The 21509-nt window shown below is 42.0% G+C and overlaps 1 protein-coding gene across 3 annotated transcripts in view; it reads left to right on the top strand.

Annotated features, from left to right (window-relative positions):
* Window positions 1–19640, top strand: part of GPAM (glycerol-3-phosphate acyltransferase, mitochondrial) — a 35069-nt gene extending 15429 nt beyond the window's left edge. For all 3 annotated transcript variants that reach the window (XM_015235945.3, XM_006200205.4, XM_072971876.1), the window contains 13 exons: window positions 2281–2380; window positions 2676–2888; window positions 4145–4258; window positions 5830–5915; window positions 6637–6752; window positions 8380–8450; window positions 9355–9619; window positions 10194–10330; window positions 11491–11568; window positions 12177–12317; window positions 13627–13816; window positions 15130–15188; window positions 15855–19640. In XM_015235945.3, the coding sequence (XP_015091431.1) occupies window positions 2281–2380; window positions 2676–2888; window positions 4145–4258; window positions 5830–5915; window positions 6637–6752; window positions 8380–8450; window positions 9355–9619; window positions 10194–10330; window positions 11491–11568; window positions 12177–12317; window positions 13627–13816; window positions 15130–15188; window positions 15855–15971 (1687 nt within the window). In that variant the 3' untranslated portion in view covers window positions 15972–19640. The remainder of the gene's footprint in view (window positions 1–2280; window positions 2381–2675; window positions 2889–4144; window positions 4259–5829; window positions 5916–6636; window positions 6753–8379; window positions 8451–9354; window positions 9620–10193; window positions 10331–11490; window positions 11569–12176; window positions 12318–13626; window positions 13817–15129; window positions 15189–15854) is intronic.
* The last annotated feature ends 1869 nt before the right edge of the window (window positions 19641–21509 follow it).

The following is a 21509-nucleotide window of genomic DNA, read 5'->3' as shown; positions in this document are numbered from 1 at the left end:
TGGTGATGGTATAGAGGTAAGTAAGAATCATGCCTGTTACTTTGACCTCATTATTTAGTAGAGCTAGAAACATAATTACAATATAACATGAAAGATATTTTAGAGGTTTTCAGGAGAATGCAGTGCATTTCATTGAGAGGAAATAGTATGTGAAAAGGCAGAGAGATTTAAAAGCAAGCATGATGTGGTCAGGAAATAACAGATGATTCTTAGACTATGGGGTTAGAACGTAGGGTGCCCTGGGAAGGGTCAGAGGCTGGAGGTGGTGACTGCATAGATAGTGAGAGCTAGGTCAAAACAACTTCCAAGCCAGGAGCTTGGAGAGTATCCCGTAACTGAGAAATAATACGTTCAGATTTGCATTTTGAAAGGTCACTCTGGATTAGAGGTAGTTAGATCAATTCTGACTCTGTTGCAATAGTTCAGACAAAAGATAATGAAGGCTTAAGTGAAAAGTATAGTAGTGCTCTTGGAGAAGAGGGCGTAGGTTTGAAAAGTACTTAGCAAGTTGAATTTAATAAAACCAGGTGCTGGTCCACATGTGGTTCAACAAAGGAGGAGAGGAGGGAAGACTCAGGTAATAACACCAGGGTACTGGGTAGTAGTGGAGCTGATAACTGACAAGGGATAGGGTTAGCTGGTTTGGGAAACTGAAGTTTCAGACTTCAAAGCACAAAACATCTCTAAGGTCAACTCTGTGAGTACAGAGCGTAAGAGGAGGAGGAATTTGGAGAGTGACTGGAAGGGAAGCATGTTGGCAGGTTGTACAGGTGGGGGGCAGCCATTACTATGCATGCTGTGAGGTCTGGTCCCAGCCTTACAGTCCAAGGAGCTCTTTCCTAATCACTTGGCTCAGAGTTCTGTAGCTAACCTGGCTCACGTGAGTGTCTGAAGAGAAACCATTGATTGATTTAGTCAGCCGATACCCAGCTGTGCTTTAGATAAGAGTGAACAAGGTACATAGTCCTTGTTTTCAAAAAGCTTACAAAATAATGGGGAATATGGCCAAACAGCTAGCTCTAACACAGTGTATGGGCCCTACAGGGCAGATGTGCTTTTCCATGTATCAGAATATCTGTGTTTTCTCTCATGGATACCTATTCCCAGTGTTAAAGAACCTGAAAAGGTGCATTAGAAAGTCATCAGAAAGGTGCTTCAGCGTAGCCTTAGAGAGGACTGTTCCCTCTGGGCTCTTGAGAGGCCTTGCCCCATGATAGTTTGCCTCTTCCTAACCAAAGCAGCTCACGTGCTCCTGCCCTGCAGGTTGGGTTCTCAACTTGAATCTCTTGGAAGTGCTTAGTAAATGCTGATAATTTCTCATAATCCAGTTTCCTTTTCATGACCTCTGTGCCAGCCACTGCTCAGCTTCTCATTCCTTCAGACACAGCAGGCTCTGGATGACCTGCCTACTCATCTGCAGCGCTGTTTTGTTACATGCTGATCTGTATATTCACAAACCAATTTTCAGGGAGGGTTATTTTTGTGGATGGTTTAGCTCAATTATTATGAATTTATTCTGCAGAGTTTTACTTTCAAAGAGTGACATTAAGCTCTGGGAACATTGTACTGGGGACTCCTCATGCTGACTATAGAAGATACTGAAAATATATATTAATATTTATATTACTATCACTCTATTACAAAACAATAGGAGTTTGGAAGGGTTGGCTTACATATTAGAAAATTTCAGCCTCATATCAAAATTAATTAATGTTGTAGAAAGAGACATGTTGTGAGAATTGTCTTATTCTATGTGTATATGAAGCACATTTTAATCTCATGTTTTGGAAAGATGGTTATACTTGGTTTCAGTTTAATAAAATTATCCTTGTCTCACCAGGATACTCTCTTAAAAAATACTTACTTGAGAAAGTTTCCCCAAAGGAGCTTTTGTAACATCACATTCATCTTGTACTAAACGTGCCATAGGCAAATTTGGGGATGTCAAAAGGTCATTGTCTTAAGATGCTGGACAAGATTTTAAAATTTGGCAGTATTTCATAATCCTCTTAAAATCTGTACCAGCACTTTTGCAGGGCAATATACCCTGTAAATTCCTTTTGGCCTGAAACAGATGTAGTAGAGGCTAAAGGCTGATTAATAATGTAAATGACTGAAACATGTCAGTTACATGGAAAAATGTCCACATTTTTCCTGTTAGCAGCTCAGACAACACATGTGATCTGTATCCAAATGGCACGTGTATTGAAGTAACTTGGAGTTTGAGTATTCCTCTGACTTTTTCCTTTCTGAAAAATTAATACATTCTTGAATTTATAGTACCTTGATCCATAAGCTTGGGGGATTTTTCATACGGCGGAGGCTAGATGAGACACCAGATGGACGGAAAGATATTCTCTATAGAGCTTTGCTCCATGGGGTATGTATGATGTCTAATTATCCTTAAAGCTGTTACGGTAGTTATCACAGTAGAAAGTGAAAGAATCTGACTGTGATTTTAAACAGTTGTCTGAGTAATTATTTGAATGATTATTGCTTGGGTATGGGTTTGATGATGATTTTTTGTCATCACCAAAATAATTTGTATGAGTGAGATATTTTGTCAGTAATGAAGTTATAAGTTGAATTTTACTGATTTATTTTTCTTAGATTGCTGAGCTTATGCTAAGTTGGGTGGTCTTGAGTTCATGTTTTACTTTCTCCTTATATCCCAGCATATAGTCGAACTACTTCGACAGCAACAGTTCTTGGAGATTTTTCTGGAAGGCACACGCTCCAGGAGTGGAAAAACCTCTTGTGCTCGGGCAGGACTTCTGTCAGTTGTGGTAGATACTCTGTCTGCCAATACCATCCCCGACATCTTAATAATACCTGTTGGGATCTCGTACGATCGTATTATTGAAGGTCACTACAACGGAGAACAGCTGGTAAGAGGACCGCTTACTTGAAAGTCATCTTTGCCTGGTCGGTCTTTTGCTTTTAGATACTATACAAGCGCTTTTAGAGTTAGTTAGCGATATCTGGGCGCTGTCTAGTTCTGCAGCGCTGTAGGGGCCTGGGGGGCGGGCTTTCAGCTCCTGCGGCGGCCTGATTGGTCATGCTGACGTCGCGCTTCCCTGTGCTCGGAGGGACGTGGCTAGAGTTACCAGCACCGGCCTTGGTCTCGGAGTCGGGACACAGAGGAACACTTGGCACTGAGTTGCCATCTTTACCCTAGGGGGTTACTTTACCCTGGGGCTCATTCTCCCCACACTTAGTGTTTATGTGTAGGTTCAGTTAAGCCTGAAGAACTGGTGGGATGATGTTGACAGAGTAACTACAAATTAACTTGAGAACTGACATTTCCTACCTGCAGCGTATGCTTTTGGAGGAATTTAGTTTTTGTCCTTATTTAGTGTGGAAGTCTTGGGCATGGTACTTGTTTCAGGCTTACTGCCCAAAACCTGTTAGAAGCTCAAAGACTTTTGATAATGAGAAGCTTTAAATATTAAATGGTAGCCCTGGATTACTATCTGTTATCTCCCCTGGGAGACCCCGCCTTGTGCTACATGTGTCTGTCCTAAATGTGCACATCACTCTCTCTGACTGGGTCCCATGAGGTCCTGTCTGAGGCCCGTGTCTGCTACATGGCCGTCTTCGTGCCTTATGTATTTTAAATATTCAGGAAATGCTTACTGAATGAGTAATTGGCTCCAAGGCCACTCTGGGACTGGATTTGGCATTCACTTGCTAATATTACATGTTTGGACTCTGGTAATTGTGAGACCACAGATAAGATGGCCTCTTTGAAATCTTATTTTTATCTGAGAACTGCGAACAGTTTTTCAGGCTGTTATTTCGTTTTTATCCTTCACTAGTTTGCAGTTGTATTTTTGTGAATGATGTAAACAATGCACTAAATGAAGTTGTGTTCAATGTTTTGTTTTTCATTGGCCAACTTACCTCTTCTGATGATGTGTTTACACCTTTTAGCATCCTTGAATGCTAAGCATTTTCTGACAGGTCTCATTCAATAAGTACCATGAATACTTATTTTCTTTCTTTATTCATCATTGTCTTTTCCAGATAAACCTTCAGTTTCCATTTAAAAAATGAATACATTTTATTCTGTGAATAACAGAATGTTTGCGTATGTGTTAGTTTTATTTCTTACCATTGCTATTCTTTCAAAATTGGAAATTAGGGAAAACCTAAGAAGAACGAGAGCCTCTGGAGCGTAGCAAGAGGCGTCATTAGAATGTTGCGGAAAAACTACGGGTGCGTCAGAGTAGATTTTGCACAACCATTTTCCTTAAAGGTGAGTGTCTCTGGAAGTGAAGCTATGTTAAAGCGTTGGTGTAGCTCAGTGTCAGAAGGTCTGGGCTCTCGTCCTGCCTCTGATGCCTCCTCTCCGTGTGAGTGGGGCCTCAGTTTCTCCTCTTGTAGAATGAGGACTCGACAAGAACAGTGTTTCCTGAATTTTTCCACCAAAATATGCCTGTTGACAAAGGAGAGTAAATGTCTATCTTTGGGAGATATTGGTCTCAAAATTTACTGCTATTTTTTAAAAGTCATGAGAATGAATTTTTAAAAATTCATGTTGCTTTATAATATGTATCAGTATTTTATATTATGTTCTAAAGTTGCCTTTAGGAGAAATTTTTCAAAACATGTCTCCTGTCTGGGTAACACTGATAACCTAGGATGATGCTCCAGTTCTACTGAGTGGAGTCGAATCCCCGCATATTCAGAGGGATGATGCCATCCGTATGCGGGAGCCTGGGACTGGTGGGGCCCTGAGGTCCTGCGGTTTTAAATTCTTAAGATTTTTGAGTTGGTAAAGGAGAAGAAGGACGGGTATCTGCAAATCTTGCACTCCCAGTTTATCTCTTCCTACCCTCTTCCCCCCGGCTCTGTAACCAGAAGTTTGTTTTCTATGTCTGTGAGTCTGCTTCTGTTTTATAAATAAGTTTGTCTGTCTTTTTTTAGATTTCACATATGAGAGATATCATATGGTATTTTTCTTTCTTTTCCTGGCTTACTTCACTTAGAATGACAATCTCCATGTCCATCCATGTGTATGTAAAATAGATAAACAACAAGTTCATACTGCATAGCACAGGGAACTATATTCAATGTCTTGTAGTAACCTATGGTGACAATATGAAAACGAATATATGTATGCTCATGTATGACTGAAGCAGTGTGCTGTACACCAGAAACTGACACAACATTGTAAACTGACTCTCCTTCAATAAAAAGAAATATATATATATATAAAGAAAAAAGGACAGATGGTTGGGTTTGGGAGTCAGAAACCTCTAGGTGAGGCTCAGAGATCCTGCTTCTCCTTTTGTTGCACTTTTTGGGTTTACTTTTAAAGGTTCTAACTGCTGTGTTGGATGCTTTCTGTCCTTAAGTGCTTTCAACTCTTAGGGGCCTTGTCATTTTCTTACCACTTTAAAAAAATATTACACAGTTTTATCTTGTTATGATTTGCTTTAGAATATTATGTGACTTTCAGGTTGTCAGATTCTTTTTAAAGGTATGGTTGATCAATTATCATTCTTAATAATATTGGGAATGCCAAATAATTTACTGAAGATGTGAGAAAAGTTAAATTTTTTCCTTTAACTTTTAAGTGATTTTGCTGAAGCACGGTCCTGTTCTTTATAACTTCAGTTCTTCAATTTCAGGCTTAACAACATTCTCTGAGTCGCTCTGCTCTTCTGAAGATAGATTAGAATGTAGAAAGTATTTTTCATGTTTTGTAGTATGGCTCATTTTATTAACAACTCCCTTTTTACTTTTTGAAGATGAAATTATGTTTTCTAAATGTTCATGAAGTGAGACCGTGGGTGTAAATGCCTGTTGTGTTTTCTCCCCCAGGAATACTTAGAAAGCCAAAGTCAGAAACCTGTGTCCACTCCACTTTCCCTAGAGCAGGCATTGTTACCAGCGATACTTCCTTCAAGGTAAGATTTGTGGAAATATTTGAATCAAGCTAAACTACCACATATCTGTCGTTTCTTACGTCCCCTGGAAACATAGGCTGCCTTTATTAGGAACATGCTTGTTCTTATTTTCCCTTCCTCACTGGAGGAACTTTCCTCTTGGTCTGATAAAGAATCTTGAAGTGGCATGTGTCCATATCAGTTTGAAGGTTTTTTATTATTTGCATCATAAAATCCTTTTGGTTTTGTGCCTCATGTTAGAGTTCTTATTTGATTTGTTTTTGAATGTTTGAAATGTTCTTTCGGGTAGTAGCTTAGGTTATGCAGATTGTACATATGTGCAACATGTAAAAGAGTTTCCCTATGTGAATTTTCCAGAACTGAAATCAAATTATCACTTAGAGAAATTGAGTATTATGCAAATTATATTGTATGTACATGTCAAATTTTTGAAAATGTTTTAAAATGAGGCATGTTGTTTTATGCATTCTTTCTGCCAGTGAGTTCTAGACATGCTGTACCAGCTATTTAGTCATAATTAAGTAACATGCTTTGGCCAGGAGAGTGTATTAAACATAGTAAGGTATATTCTGGAGCAAAACAACCCATAGAAATAACGTTTGTGGTTTAAATTTAGAATATATGTAATTTAAAGAATCTAATGCATTTATATCTTAGGCCCATGCAGTTTGCTTTATAAAAGAGTGGGATTATAGAAGTCTAATTAAAAAAAAATTTTTAGACCCATTAATGCTGCTGATGAAGGTACAGACATGTCCATTAACGAGTCCAGAAATGCAACAGATGAATCGTTCCGAAGAACATTGATTGCAAATCTGGCTGAGCACATCCTCTTCAGTAAGTAGAAATCCACACTCTTTAATTCTGCAGTCCAGCTTCGGCGTGGTGCAGTGCAAGCCATACAGGTTTTGGAATCTGCTAGAGTTGGATTCTGTTATCTAAAAACGGGGTCTGATAATTAGCAGGTGCTTATGTGGTAGTTCTTATGCTTTAAAAAAAATAGTGTTGCCAGAATGATTTGTTGACTCTTTTGCTCATGAATTAGTTTCTTTGAACTAACTTACAGTACAGCATCTAGGTTTATCGCTGCATGTCCTTTCCCCCTGTGACCCTATGGATCATTTTTATACAGCAAATTCTGTGTGGCTATTATGTGTAAAGCTTTGTCTTAAGGAGCTTGTCTTCTTCTGACTGGGATAGTTGTACACAAATAATTCAAGTGGGAGTGACCCAGAGTGAAGTGAGTGGAGTGTAGAATTAGCCATCCTTAAGTTCCAGATTGCACCGTTGTGTCATGTTGGAGAGGCCACTTCAAGATCCCGCAGCAGCAGCGTGGGCCCCTGGTGCACTGCTGGGATGGGGGTGGGGGGCAGGCGGCTCTCAGGACCTCCTCCCCTTCGACACCCATCGTGGAGGCTTCCCACCTCAGCCCACTCCTTCCACTCTAGCTGCTGCTACCCCTGCTTCACACTGGGCCAGGGTGTTCTTTCTTAAGCATATCTGATTGTGTCTCTCCCTTGCTTAAATTCTGGATGCTAAAAATACTGCATCCTTAATGTTGAAAAGTGGGAAAATAAAACTCACTGCCCAAATAACCGGCGGTGTTGCTATCTAGTCTCCAAAAATATGATTCACAGTTTTGTATTGTGCTGTTTTCCATTTATAATGCAATTTTTTTTAAAAATGGAGGTACTGGGGATTGAACCCAGGACCTCGTGCATGCTAAGCATGTGCTCTACCACTGAGCATCCCCACCTCCCCTTTTATTTTTTTTAATAAACTCCTTCTAAATATTCTTTTAAATGGCTAAATGTATATGGTACTGGGTACTTTTCTGTTTCTTAAACACTGGAGACATCAATGAATTCATTATCGTCTGAAAACTCACAACTGTTGTCCTTACTTTAGATTATTCCACAGATGTTCTCATATTTGATTTGTATAATTATAATTTTCTACAATTTGGAATATTGGGTTATGGGACTATAGTCATTCTCAAATGTATTTCTATCCCCTTACTCCTTACCTCTGACCTGCATCTGGGCCAGGTTGAAAAGAGGAAGTAGAGATCTGGTCATGGTAACTGCAGCCGGGACCAGGTCAGGAAACACAGGAGGAAGATGTCCTGTTGAGCCCTCTAGGACAGCCTCATACTTTGGGTCTTGGTGTTTCCATAAAGGTGTCTCTTGGTTATTAAGTAACTAAATTCCAAATCCCATTGGCCTGATTGAAGGTGGACCTACCTTAGACTTAATTCTGTTACATGAAGAATAATGATCTCTAAGGAGGTTCCATGAGCCCAGAATATGGTATAATGTTATAACTTCCCTTTGGTAAATCATAGTCACCACTTTGGGAAATGTGGTGGAGGACTTTTATAGGTTTAGTATTTAGGTACTTTTAGAAAGTGTCAGCTATGTTTAAAAAAACAAAGTGCAACTAATGCTTTGTGCTTGCCTTTTAGCTGCTAGCAAGTCCTGTGCCATTATGTCAACACACATCGTGGCCTGCCTGCTTCTCTACAGACATAGGCAGGTATGTCCGCAGTGTCACCTGGAGTTAAATAGAAAGCGTGTGACTATGCTTCAATTAAAAAAAAAATCTTTGGGGAAAAAAAAAAAGCATTCTTTATCAGCTGTTCAGATACTTAATAGATTTGGTCCCCTTCTGGCTAGTTCTGTGAGATAAACAGTAAAATAAGCTAAAGTCTGCCCACAGGAGCTTACAAACCAGTTGGAGGAAGAAATCTACACAAAAACCTTGGAGACTGCTTTAAATAAATAAATAAATAAATAAATAAATAAATAAATAAATATCTACACATGTATATATATGTTGTATATATATGTATGTAACAGTAAGACATTCTTTGAGTAATACAGTTAATGTAAATAAAGCATATCTCATCAACATGCAGAAAGTATTCTGATCGCTAATAGTTTCTAAGCTATTTGATTTATATTCAGGACCTGCACTCTGCTTTCCCACAATCCACTTGTCTAAGCCCTGTGATGGAAAAGACTATGTCTGTCTGTCTGTCTCACCCACAGTCATGTTCTCAGTACCAAACATAGTGCCAATATATAGGCCCCAAATAAATATTTGTCAGATAAATATTTAAAGTGAGGGAAATTCTTGCTAAAAAATAGGCACTTCTTACTTTCAGATGGTGGCTTCTTCCTTTTGTGATCTTATGTGCTCATCTCGTGCGTCGTGGCTAAAGTGTTCTCTGGATGTGGAAGTATCTTGACGTTCCTAGGAGACCAGCTTTTAGACCAGTTTTCTGACCTCCTTTGCATTGGTGTCCTGGCCGTTTTTCTGTATGTGCTGACAGTGAGCTGTGTAAAGCCAAGACCAAAAAAATCTTTGGAACAGACTCTTGGCCTTTTGGAACTTAGGTTTTCTGCTCTCACGAGACCACTTTTGCCTGTTTCTCTAGGGAATTGATCTATCCACGTTGGTGGAGGACTTCTTTGTGATGAAGGAGGAAGTCCTGGCTCGTGACTTTGACCTGGGTTTCTCAGGAAATTCAGAAGATGTAGTCATGCATGCCATACAGCTGCTGGGGAACTGCATCACCATCACCCACACCAGCAGGAGCGATGAGTTTTTTATTACTCCCAGCACAACTGTCCCATCAGTCTTTGAGCTCAACTTCTACAGCAATGGGGTGCTCCATGTCTTTATCCTGGAGGCCATCATAGGTATGTCGGGCCCTGAAACACTTCCATGGTAGGTGAAGTGGCCAGACGCACGCAGTGTTGTCTCCTTCCATTTGAATGATCGTGCCTTGTTTGAGGGAATATGTTGCTATAGTCTTAATTTTCAAATAATATGATCTGCTATTATCACTGTTTATAGCTGATTTTTACATTTATTGTTCAACAAGTAGTAACTGAATTACTGTAGGCATAGCATTACACTTTTTACGAAGGAGGAGAGGTAAGATGTTTTGCTATCCAGGAGCTGAAAATGTAAGTGAGATGAGACATACATGTGGCCGGGAAGTGAGTACAGGGAGCTCATTTGTGGTCAGGAGGGAAGAGAGGAAGAGAGGAGAGGGGACAGAAGCTTCTGACGAAGGTTTGGTAGGGTTAGGATCCCGTGGAATCATGAGAAGTGAATGCTGAAGGGATTTACTTAAATTTCTCCAGTGAATACAGATAGTTATCTTTGATGTTTTAATGGTCTATTAAGGTAATCCAACTTACTGAGCCAGTTGAAGTCTTTCTTGGAGATCGAAGGTTGCGGGCTTCATCGATGCTCTTACTTTCTCAGCCTGCAGCCTTTACGCGGTAGTGAAGAAGAGGCCCCCAGGGGGGCCTGCATCCGCCAGCGCGGTCAGCCAGGAGCAGCTGGTGCGGAAGGCCGCCAGCCTGTGCTATCTGCTCTCCAACGAAGGCACCATCTCTCTCGTGAGTGAAGACTTTAGCATTGTCTGCTCTCTTTTTCTTGAGCATTTTCACGGAAACATAAAATGCTTTTCTTTTAGAGAATTTTTGAAGCTTTACATTCCACTCTTGGGTCGCTGTGACCTCCAGGCCAATTACGTGGTTACTACCTTGGTTTTCTGTTGGGGTCACTGCTCCAGCGAACCCTTCATGCAACTGTAAGGTGTGACAGTTCTCTATTAGTCGGATACAAAGTCACTGACCTGTTATTGTGCATAAGGCACTGGTCCTGGGTTTTTAAATAATCACCGTGCCCACTCGTAGATGATGGAACCTAGCAGGTGAGAGTCAGAAATAGTCATAAAGATCATCTGCTCAGCCCCTGTCCCTTACAGATGGGGAGACAATGTCCCAGCAGTACCAACGAGCACTTGTTATATTTAAACGCTTGTAGACATTTATTATGAGGCACGCGTGTTAAACGGTAGAGAGATTTTTTTCCTCAGAATCATCAACAAATAGAATTCACATTTTATTTAAAGTCTCTTCTTTTCCACTGATATAAATGTGCCCTGGGGCATTTCTGAGCACATGTATCATGAGTGCAGCCCTCCTCCCCACCGTTCTTTGTATGTGCCATGTTGTGGCCCTGTTGAGGAATCTGTTTTGCATGAACCTTGGTGGGTGGGATAGGAAGGGGTGCGATGGGAGGGGATAGGGTAGATAAGGCTCTCGAGATTGACCTTGTCTTCACCTGGGTCTCTTTTGAGTTATTTGAATCCATATTCATTTCCTCATCCACCACCTTTATGAACAACATTTACTGTAAGATAAGCTTTTGCAGAGACATTATCTTGTAAAGAAGAAAACAGGTGGCAGGGGCCTGACAAGCAGCCCTTTGAGGCCTTGCTCCTCTAGGGGGAGACACTGAGCTCAGGAGCCCTTTTTGCAGGTGGTGCTGCATTGGGTGCTCTGCCAGTCAGGTCACAGGTCTCTTCTCAGGCTTTGTCCGTGACTGTGCACTCAAGTTGGTGGGCACTGCACATCTTAGGGCTCACCCCGTGGAGTGAGGCAGGTGATACCATGGAAATTTTGGCAGCTGCCTTGTACAATATTTTCTGTCTTTAAAACAAAAATAAGTATAAGACAATGCCATTTTACATTGGAATGCCTTTTCTTTTCAGCCCTGCCAGACATTTTACCAAATTTGCCATGAAACAGTAGGCAGGTTTATCCAGTATGGCCTTCTTATAGTGGCGGAGGTAAGAGGCCAAGCTTGCCTTTGTTTACCTTTATTTAGTTTTGTGCTCTTCATTTCCCTGTCATTCCTACCAGTTATTTTAACCAGTAATTCCATTTGATATACTGTCACCTCCAGATGAGGTGGAGAGAAAATAAGACTGGGGAGACTGAATGTCTTTGGGGATTATTTAATACTTTGGTTCCTTTTGTGTAATCAGTATTGTCTAAAACATATCTTGACTTGATTCTGTGACATCCAGAAGTCTGCATTCCAGGATGAGTGTGCTTGTGGCTGGCACGTACACATTCTTCTCTTTTGAGATTTTGTTTTTATTTTGACAGATTTAGTGAAGAGGGTATGGTCTGGGAAAGTGGGTATCAGTTTAGAAGAGGTGATCTCTCTGGTAGCTTTCCTTTCTTTTTCCCTCCCTCTTCCTTTGTTTTTCCTCCCCTGCTGTCTGCCACGTGATTGTGAGAGTGGAGACGGTAGTGGATTGACGCTGTGAAAGGCTGGACAGAGGAGAGTAGGGAAGGGAACGAGGGAGGACTGCTTGGTCTGGGGTCCAGCCGGGCGGGTGTCTGTGTGCCTGTGCGTGTTTATTTATCGTTGGTTGTCTCCTTGGCATAGCAAGATGATCAGGAAGATTCTAGTCCTGGTCTTGCTGAGCAGCAGTGGGACAAGAAGCTTCCTGAACCTTTGTCTTGGAGAAGTGATGAAGAAGATGAAGACAGCGATTTTGGTGAGGAGCAGCGAGATTGCTACCTGAAGGTACTTGGGTGGAGAGCCCTGGTGGACATCACAGTGACGAGTTGAGGTTTATGTTGCCACTAGTTCATGAGGTTCTTAGAAACTGGGACTCTGGGAACTTACTTGTATCTAAAACACCCACAACAGATACTCTATACCCAGTAAAGGTACTCAAGCTGTTTGAATTGAATGAATACCTTAAATTGTTCAGTTTGGGTAGAGATAAGTGGAAAAAGAGACAAGAGTCTGAAGATCCAGGGAGATGGACACTGTAGATGACATCTCTCATGACCTTCTCCTCCGAATGCACAGGTGCAAACCTGTTTGCCCACAGCTGCACTCACTCCTGAAGAGGCGGTAGTCTTGTTCAGTCATCACCAAAGCAGAGGAGCCCCATCCCTGGTACTAGTGAGAAATTCATATTCAGCTGCCATTGGCTGGCTTGCTCTTTTTGTCATTCTCGGTCTTGCCAACCCTCCCGAAATTTCATATGTGGAGCTCTTTGTATTCAATTAAGCCAAATCTGTCACAGAAGATTTGGATTTTTAAAAGATTGATTGTCCCTGCTTTCGAAGAATCAATTTTGTCTACTTTGTAATTTTAGAAATTAGTAATAATGACCCATCTTTTCTGAATACCGTAAGTGGATGACTCACTTTGCAGTGGGATAGCATCCCTCATTTACACACACATACATAGTCAGGAGAATTCAAATGATTTTTGGAAGTTTTTCCATTTTGGGTATTATTAGTTTCAGGATGGGGCGGTGGTCTTGTTTCCACACTCCAGGGGAGCTTATCTGAATGTGATGGGTGCAGTGAGAGCCCCCACTGCTGCAAAGCACCCCATCACCACCACCCTCTACCCCACTCTGCAGGACTGCGGGCCAGAGGCTGTGCTGGGTGGCAGGCGGTGAGGGCGGGGAAGGACTGGGATGATCTTGGCCTGTGGCCTTTCTGCACATGTGAATGACTGTCGAGCCAGACTTCAAACTCTTGAGGGTCCCGCCTCCAGACCAACTATTTTCAGTTATGACAGTATGTCATAATTATGTCACTCAAGTATGACAAGTTTCTTCTCGGCAGCTGTTCCATGAACACAAACCTCAAATACCGTGGAAGTCAGTGATTACAATAAAGAACACATTTCAAAACCAGCATTCGTTTCCAGCAGGGACTCTGTGCACACAGAGCAGTAGGCTGTTTCTGTGTGGGGACAGGGGGAGGCCGTCTTCTCGGGTCACTGGTTCTCCGAGGCAGTCCCTCTGTCCGCATACCTTGTTCCTTCTGTGCTCTCTGCATGACTGGATCTCCCGCTCTCCCACCCCTAGGTGAGCCAGTCCAAGGAGCACCAGCAGTTCATCACCTTCTTACAGAGTCTCCTGGGGCCTTTGCTGGAGGCCTACAGCTCCGCTGCCATCTTCATCCACAACTTCAGTGGCCCTGTGCTGGAGCCTGAGTATCTGCAGAAGCTGCACAGATACCTACTAAGCAGAACAGAAAGGAATGTTGCAGTATATGGTACGTGTGTCCCTGTTTGGCTTCCTTTGCAAGCTGTGCCTTTTTGGGTTACAGGAATCTGCTAATTATAGACAATTGGGGAAAAAATTGCAAAATTATCCTGACCTCTAACTCCATAGATTACTGCTAATACCTGTTTTGGTACATTATGTAAACTGAAGAATACAGCTTTATACTTTTATGTCTGGCCTTTTTCACTTAACATTGTGAGATTCATTCATGTTGTTGCATGTGGTTGTTTGTTTATTCTTTGTGCTTTGTAGTATTCCACTGAGTAAATATTTACTGTGCTCTGTTTATTCATGTCCATCAGTGATGGCTGTTTGAGTTCTGCAGTTCAGAGCTACTGTGTGTGGTGCTGCCGTGAGCATGTGTGAGTTGCCTTTGGTGGACATGTGGACTCAGTTATGTGGGGATGTGCAGGAGTAGAAGTGCCTGGTCACAGGGTGTGGCATGTGGCGTTAGTAGGTGCTGCCAGATGGTCCCCAAGTGGTAAGCCAGTTTGCACTCATGGTGACAGTGTGTGTTTCAGTTGTCTCCCATCCTGCTGGCACTTGGTATCGTCTGGTGTGTAAGAGGTGTGATTCGGGTGGGAGCAGCATTTTATACAGTTAAAGTTTAGGACTGAAACTACTTTGAATCAATAATTTTTAGAGCCAAAAGGAATTTAGAGATAATCTATCTCTAGATATTGATCTAGAGAGATCTAGACTGGTATCACGCCCTTTCTCTCTCTCCCCAGGTACCATATATGTATATGTGTATGTATATAATACATCTGTATCTCTAGATTGATATCCTCACTTTGCAGCTGAGGAAACTACCCCAGATCACATAGCTAGTGACAGGGCAACCTGGCTTTAGAGCTCGTTTTTCCTGACCTCTAGACTTGTGCTCTTCCTGGTGCCACTGATGTAGGAATCATCCACGCAGCACTGTGCAGTTTAAAGGACCTTCTGCACACTGTCTCATTTGATTCTCACAGAAACCCTTCAAGATGGATGTTCTGGGTATTTCTCTTTCCCTCCCTCTTCTCTCTCTGCCCGTCCCTGTCTCCTCTTCCTCCCTCTTGCTCTCCTTATCCCTCTCTCCTTCTCTCTCTTTTTTTCCTTAGCAGACGGCAGAGTAGGTTTAAAGATGAAGCAAGTCCTTTGAGGCTTCACAGGTCACCGGTAGCAGAAGAGGAGCTTGATGCCAGTCGGCGGACCAGCTCTGATCCTCTCGCCAGCCGCCCACACCTTGTTACTGTGGAGACTGGGGATCTCGTGATTGCCAGGCCTAAACCTTTGACAAGTCTTATTCTTTCTCTACAGCTGAGAGTGCTACGTATTGTCTTGTGAAGAATGCTGTGAAAATGTTTAAGGATATTGGGGTGAGTGTCCACCGCTTATGGTGTAAAAGCACGTGTTCACTTCTGTCCTCTTTCCGTGTAGATCTAGTGTGTCTGAGCCACCTTTGTGCTGGGGTAGACCCTGAGCGAAGCTGTGTCGGTGGATTGATCGGGGGGCATTTCTGGGGATTTGGAGGAGATGAGGCCCATCAGCACAGGTTTGTTTGAATGTTCAGAGTGTTCCTGGTTTTCATCTTCATTCCAGATGAAGGTGTCATTGTGTTTCAAGAGTCTACTACAGTTTCGGTGGGGATGTTAATTATGCCATATGACATTCAGTCCTTTTCTTGTGTTTTTACCAGTATTGCTAGAGGTATCCTCAGGTGTCCTCCACCTTCACATATCGTTTGGGACCTGAGTCTCATGAAGATGCTAGCAGTCTTTGTCAGGGACTGTTTGTGACTTTATTCTAACATAAATTTTAAAAAACAGTGTACTGATTGAACTCCAGTCAAAACCCCTCATACCTGCCCCCATCACCTCCTCACCTCATACTCTCACACACCTACCTGTACATTTAATTAAAGCCTGGGTATGGTTTTATGTGTCTTACTGCATTTTGGGGTCTAGGACACAGGACAGGGTTGGTGATGAAAATGACCCCCCCCACCCCTTTCAGTTTGTCTTTAATCTAAACTTTCTCTCTAGGTTTTCAAAGAGACCAAACAAAAGAGAGTGTCTGTTTTAGAACTCAGCAGCACTTTTCTACCTCAATGCAACCGGCAAAAACTTCTAGAATACATTCTGAGTTTCGTGGTGCTGTAGGTAATGCCTGGCACCTCTGGCAAGTGAAGGGCATGGGACGAGCCCCTCGCAGACTCCAGCCTCTGGCTTGAGAGCTGAAGGTGCCATCATGGGGTCGGGCCTGACCTGTCCTGATGTAACCTCCTGGAAGACAAGTGCCTTCTCCCCTCCGTGGACCTGTGATCACCCCGACTCTGAGATGACACAGCCGCCTATGTGTCACACGCTGGGGGCCCATGGCCTCCGCTCACAGTTCATAATCAATAGGTTACAAAATGAAATCTCAAACAATTATTTTGGAGCTTATTAAAGATTTACACTTTCAGTATAACTGTTAAGGACTAATTACTGTGATGGACACAAAAATGTAGTTGGTTCTAGAGCTGAATCCTGTATAGGACACTTAATGTTGTCAGGTAATTTGTTGGTATATTTTCTGATTAATGGTTAATGCTTCCTTTAAAAATAATCGTGTCATCCATTCACTGTTCTATTTTGGTTTTGTTTTTAGTTTTATCTTTGTCAATCATAGCTAAATTTTAAATGGGAACATGTTTCATCCCAAAGTGCTTTACAAATGAACGGGCTAATGTACATCACACCCAGGGATCACTGTGCTGTCCTCCGCAGTCAGATTTAGAATGTGTCTAAGAGCTAAGAGAAAACACAGTGTTAGTTTAGGTCAGAAATAGAGATAATGTGACCAAACAGCTAACATCAGGAAATAAATTTGGCTGGCAAATTCAGGATAAACTTGGCCAGAAAACTGACTTTGAAAACTTTTGCTTATATAAAAAAAAGTGCCATTGAGTTTTAAATGACCAGCAAGTATTTAGGAACAACTCCTGTTTTATACCTGAACCCCTCCCACCCTCAGGTAGTGCCTGCCCCTCGCAGGTACAGCTGTTTCTTGGAGATGGCAGGTGTCCTGCCTCGACTAGCTTGGTCTGATAGACTGCACTGGCACAAAGTGCTCTGGGCGCAGGCAGGCTGCCCCCCGGGCTCTCGTGCACCACGGGCGGGTTGTGCCCTGCACCTCTTCTGGGTGCCTGGTACCCACTCAGGTTGGACGGTGTACAACCTGGGCAGGATGTGTGGGGGCCCTACTGACTGGCAAATCACTGAGGGGCCTGTATAGATTTTTAGCCTCGAGGAAAAACCATGCTTCTTTAAAAAATGTCTGTGGGGCAACATGCCGAAACCCCGAAGCCACATAGTGGCAGGTAATTGTGAAAGGTTGTCTGTTCATAACAGGCAGGTGCCTTTTTGTGAGCAGGGATCATAATTGTTAGCTAATTGTGGTAATTATGGTGATTTCTTAAAGATCATGTGATATTAAACATTTGCTAACAGCTTATTATTCCTTCTCTTCTCTCCGTGGTGTTAGGGAATTACGAGTTTTTCCTGATGAATGTTGCAGATAGTCTTTGAGTTTAATAGAAAAGTACCGAGAATGAAGTTTGTACTTTCATCAGCTTGGATTATAAACGCTAGCAGTAGCTCGTGGATATTCTGTGTCTGTTGGGAGAGGGGAAGATCCTGATTGCGATTCACGTTGTAGGAAGTTTTTGAAACCGGAGCAATAATGCCATGCCGTTGTGATTTTCTTCCACTCTTCTCAAATTCTGCACTTATAATACACGTTTTCTTTATAGGAACTCATGTACCGTTAAGCCGTTGTCGGTGTAGCAGCGGCCCCGGTGGGGAGTTGGATCTTCACCGTGTAGCATCATTCCATTTTCGTAAGCAGGGTGGAGCTCTGCATTTGGGGGACACCCAGGCAGGCTTGTTTAGCTCCCTTTGTGTTCCGTATCTGGGCTAGCAAACATTTCACTAGTCTCTTTTATTCGTCCTCTGAATTATAGATCACTTGGACTCTTTAAGTCAAGGTTGGGACTGACTTCCCAGGGGATTCTGCCTCCCTGCCTGTGACTTCTGCTAGGAGCTGCTGCTGTACCAGCCTGAGCAGGGAATGATGCTTCTCTGGCTTTGTTTCCCCTTTCAGTTGGTTTGTTTTCTAGAAATCTAATCAGATGCTTTGGGGAATGCAATGTATGATTTGCTAGCTCTCTCACCACTTAACTCACTGTGAGAATAAATATGCATGCTGTCTGTAATTAACTGGTGCTTTGAAAACCTTTTTTTAAGGAAGAAAAATCTCAACCAAAGTTCTGCTCATCCAGACAAGTTCATCCTTGAGTTAATTTTAGCACAGCTCACTCTTCAGTGCCTCGTTACTGAACGAACATCCATCCTCACAGCAAGGCTTCCAGATAGCACTGTTTTGCTAAAAAATTAATTTTCATTGTTTTCCAAAAGCGAATGGCTTTCATGTAAGATTAAACAAACTAGGTGCTTGTAAATAATTTATTACAGTTTACTCTGCTGCATTTCTATAAAATTGAAATGCATGCCTTCCAGGGGAAGACTGTGAGTTAAGTTAAAAAGAAAACAAAAAGACCCAATTATTAGCAATATGAAGCTGCACTCTTTCAAAATGAGATTGTCCCAAGTAATTCAGAAGAGGGGAGGGGGTTTTGCTGTCAAAATTTTTTGAAAAACAAAAGGAAAGAACTAGTGTGTAGAACTAGGAACAGTCTCACGAAGTCACGACAGTGAGTGGAGATAATACATCAGGGGTCGATTGCAATGAATGTAAACTTAGACTGTGGAATTTCCAGTCTCGAGGGGAAAAGCATTTCCCAAAGTTCTCCGGGTAACATGAGTGCTCTGTGAGACATTTGTAGGTGTGCTGTAGAAAAAGTGTTGCTGGTAAAAATAAATTTGCACAGGGATCCGCTTCCCTAGAAACTCACAGTGCACTTCCGTGCAGTAAGGGCTCAGGGTCTGCCGGTACCGAGCCTGTTCGACCCAGCGTGTCCCAGTCTGTGTGACACCAGGGCCTTGTGCCCTCTTGGGGTACCTATGACCTCTCATTAGGTTCACAGAAAACGTTTTCAGAAAAACTATGTTAGGTAGTTCTTTAAGGGGACAAAGCAATAACTACCAGATGGCACAGAGGCAGAATTTGCATGCATTTTGTACAATCAAAAATTGCATTTAATGGATGTATATTTCCTCTCCTGGAGACAATAAGCACAGAAAACTATAAATATAGGTGGTCAGAGCTCTTTCCTTTGGAAAGATCAGCCTTCAGTGATTCTGGGTTTTTCACTGAAAGTAGCAAAATTAACACTAAGATTATTAACTGGGGTAGATAACTAAGATTTTAATTCAGATCTGGAAGAAAATATCACACAATTGAATGCAGATTTTTATCCATAAAGATTTCTAGGGTTTAGAAATGATAGGACCTACCACTGAGATTTATAAGACTTAATTTCGAGGTAAATCTGTTTTTTAAAACACTCTTTTTAGGAACTTGAGACTTGACATCTGGCATTTGAGTTTAATACACACTAATGATTGCATTTGAAGGAGATTTTTGACTTTATTTCTGAACATCTGAAGCTCTGAAATGCCTTGATGGAAGATGTTAAACTATTTGCCTGTTGTACAAAGAAATGTTTGATTGTTGTAAAAGATTTACTATAAAGTCCCAGAAAATAACACGGTGTAATGTTGTGAATGAAACTCATTTGGAAACGTTGATTGATTTTTATGCCTGTTAATATATTGTAAGAAGCACCGAAGTGTAGTTTTGTTTTAATAAACCAAAAAGTGAATATATCCTTGATGTCCTGCATTTGTAGTTAAAAGTTCCTTCATAATTCACTGTACAAACAGTTCTTATTTGATTTCACATAGGACTTTATCAAAGTGCTTACAAGGAAAGATCTTACATAAATTTATGAGCCTGCAGTGTATGATTGTATTATTGACACAGAGCTGTTCAGATTTGATCAAGCATTTGGAGATGTAGGCACCTACATCTTAGCTCCTCCCCTCCTTAGTAAATGTTCATATCCCAGGGATGTTCTGTGGGTTTTTGTAAATATTCTCCTAAATGTGGTGCTTCTGTCATATTTTAATACATTTAAGTTTATAAAAGTATCAACTGTAAGTGTCAGGTTTTTCCCACTAGTTCGTAATAGTTGCTAAAAATAGTTTACTTTCTTGACAAGTATTTTGCTAGAGCACGTTTTCTGTGGATGCTTTGAAAGTGCTCCAATGCAGCCCTCTCTCAAGTGTGTGCCCCCTGCAAAGGGTGTTAAACAGGTACCTGGCGATGCCACCTGTGCCTGCCTCTTGGGTGCACGATGGCCCATGACAGGCTCTGAACCTGATCAACAGCCGAGATGGTCCCATCTGTTCTGTGCTTTCTACTTGAGCCCCTCTAGTTTCCTCTGGCGTGTTGTTGCCATGACTACGCACTCACCCTTTGGTACATTCCTTCTTTCCTTTGCATTAGCAACTTTCTTGTTGCTGCCAAACATTGCCTTCCCTTTACTATAGCAAAATTCTTTTTATAGCCACTGACTCTCTTTAAGTGAATATTAATTTTGAAATCTAATCTTTTAATGTTTAGTCCTATATTCATTAATGTTAGTCCTATTTATTTCCTTTTTAAACACCTTACAGTCTGGTGCACACATAGCTAGTAACACTCTAATGTACAAATACAAAGGCATTTTCTTAATTGTTGTCCACAGCGAATGTAATGTCCACACCATGGCCTGGCCTCACTGAGATGTTGCTTTTGCTTCTTTCGTTCTCATGGCCCTGTTGTCTCCTGTCTTCATGGTCCCACTTTTCTCCAGCTCTTCCTTGCCTCCCATCCCCTGCTAGATGGGCCTGGTGGTGTAACTGGATCCTCTGATTTTTTTCTTTTTTTAGAGTTAATTTTGCCTGAATTTTTTTTTTTTTTAATGAAAGCACCCAATGTTTTACATGTTGGTAGAACAAATCGTGGATCAAGTAAACTGCCTCTTTGGGCCATTAACATCTCGCCAGCTGCCAGGTCACGTCTTTCGGCCTAGGAAAAAGACCAGTCAAAGATACCCCTTTCAGGAGCCAGAAGGCAATCCGTTGTTGGGAGGTTGACCTTATCAGAGCTGATCAGGGATCGAGCCTCGAAGGATGCCTTTGGTGAGGACCATGGGTGATGTGTAACAGGCAGTGAGCATCTGAGTCAAGCCTTGATGTCGGGCTCCTTGCGAGGCCCGTGTGAAGGAAAGCCTCTTTCTTTGGTCTCTCCTTGCCCTCTGTGTACAGGGGCCAGTTTGCAAACCAACAAAATGATTTTATTACTGTATGTGCCAAGCATCATGCTGATCACTTGATGATTGTCCTAGACTCCAAGAGGAAACTGAATGTAAGTGATTGCTCAAGGTCGTGTTGCTGGCAGGCTGTGAGGCTGGTTTTCAAACTTGATCTTCAACATTGCATTTTACAAGTGCTCAGTGGGAGCACTCCGCCTCCCTGGTGGGTCCAAGTGTGGAAGAGAGAACAAATAACACTGAAACAATCTGGAGGTGACATTTATTCGGGAGGGGTTTTGAGCACAAGGCAGGCTCTGAAGCCTTCCACTGTGTTCACTGGGTTGGAAGAGTCTCTGTCTGTTGTGCAGAGGGAGGAAGTCCCGTGCTCTGCACGCTG

This window comes from Vicugna pacos, chromosome 11 (assembly GCF_048564905.1).
Source record: "Vicugna pacos chromosome 11, VicPac4, whole genome shotgun sequence".
In the NCBI taxonomy this organism is placed as follows: Eukaryota; Metazoa; Chordata; class Mammalia; order Artiodactyla; family Camelidae; genus Vicugna; species Vicugna pacos.
The sequence above is the reverse complement of the archived record's forward strand: the minus strand, read 5'-3'. Positions and strand labels throughout refer to the sequence as shown.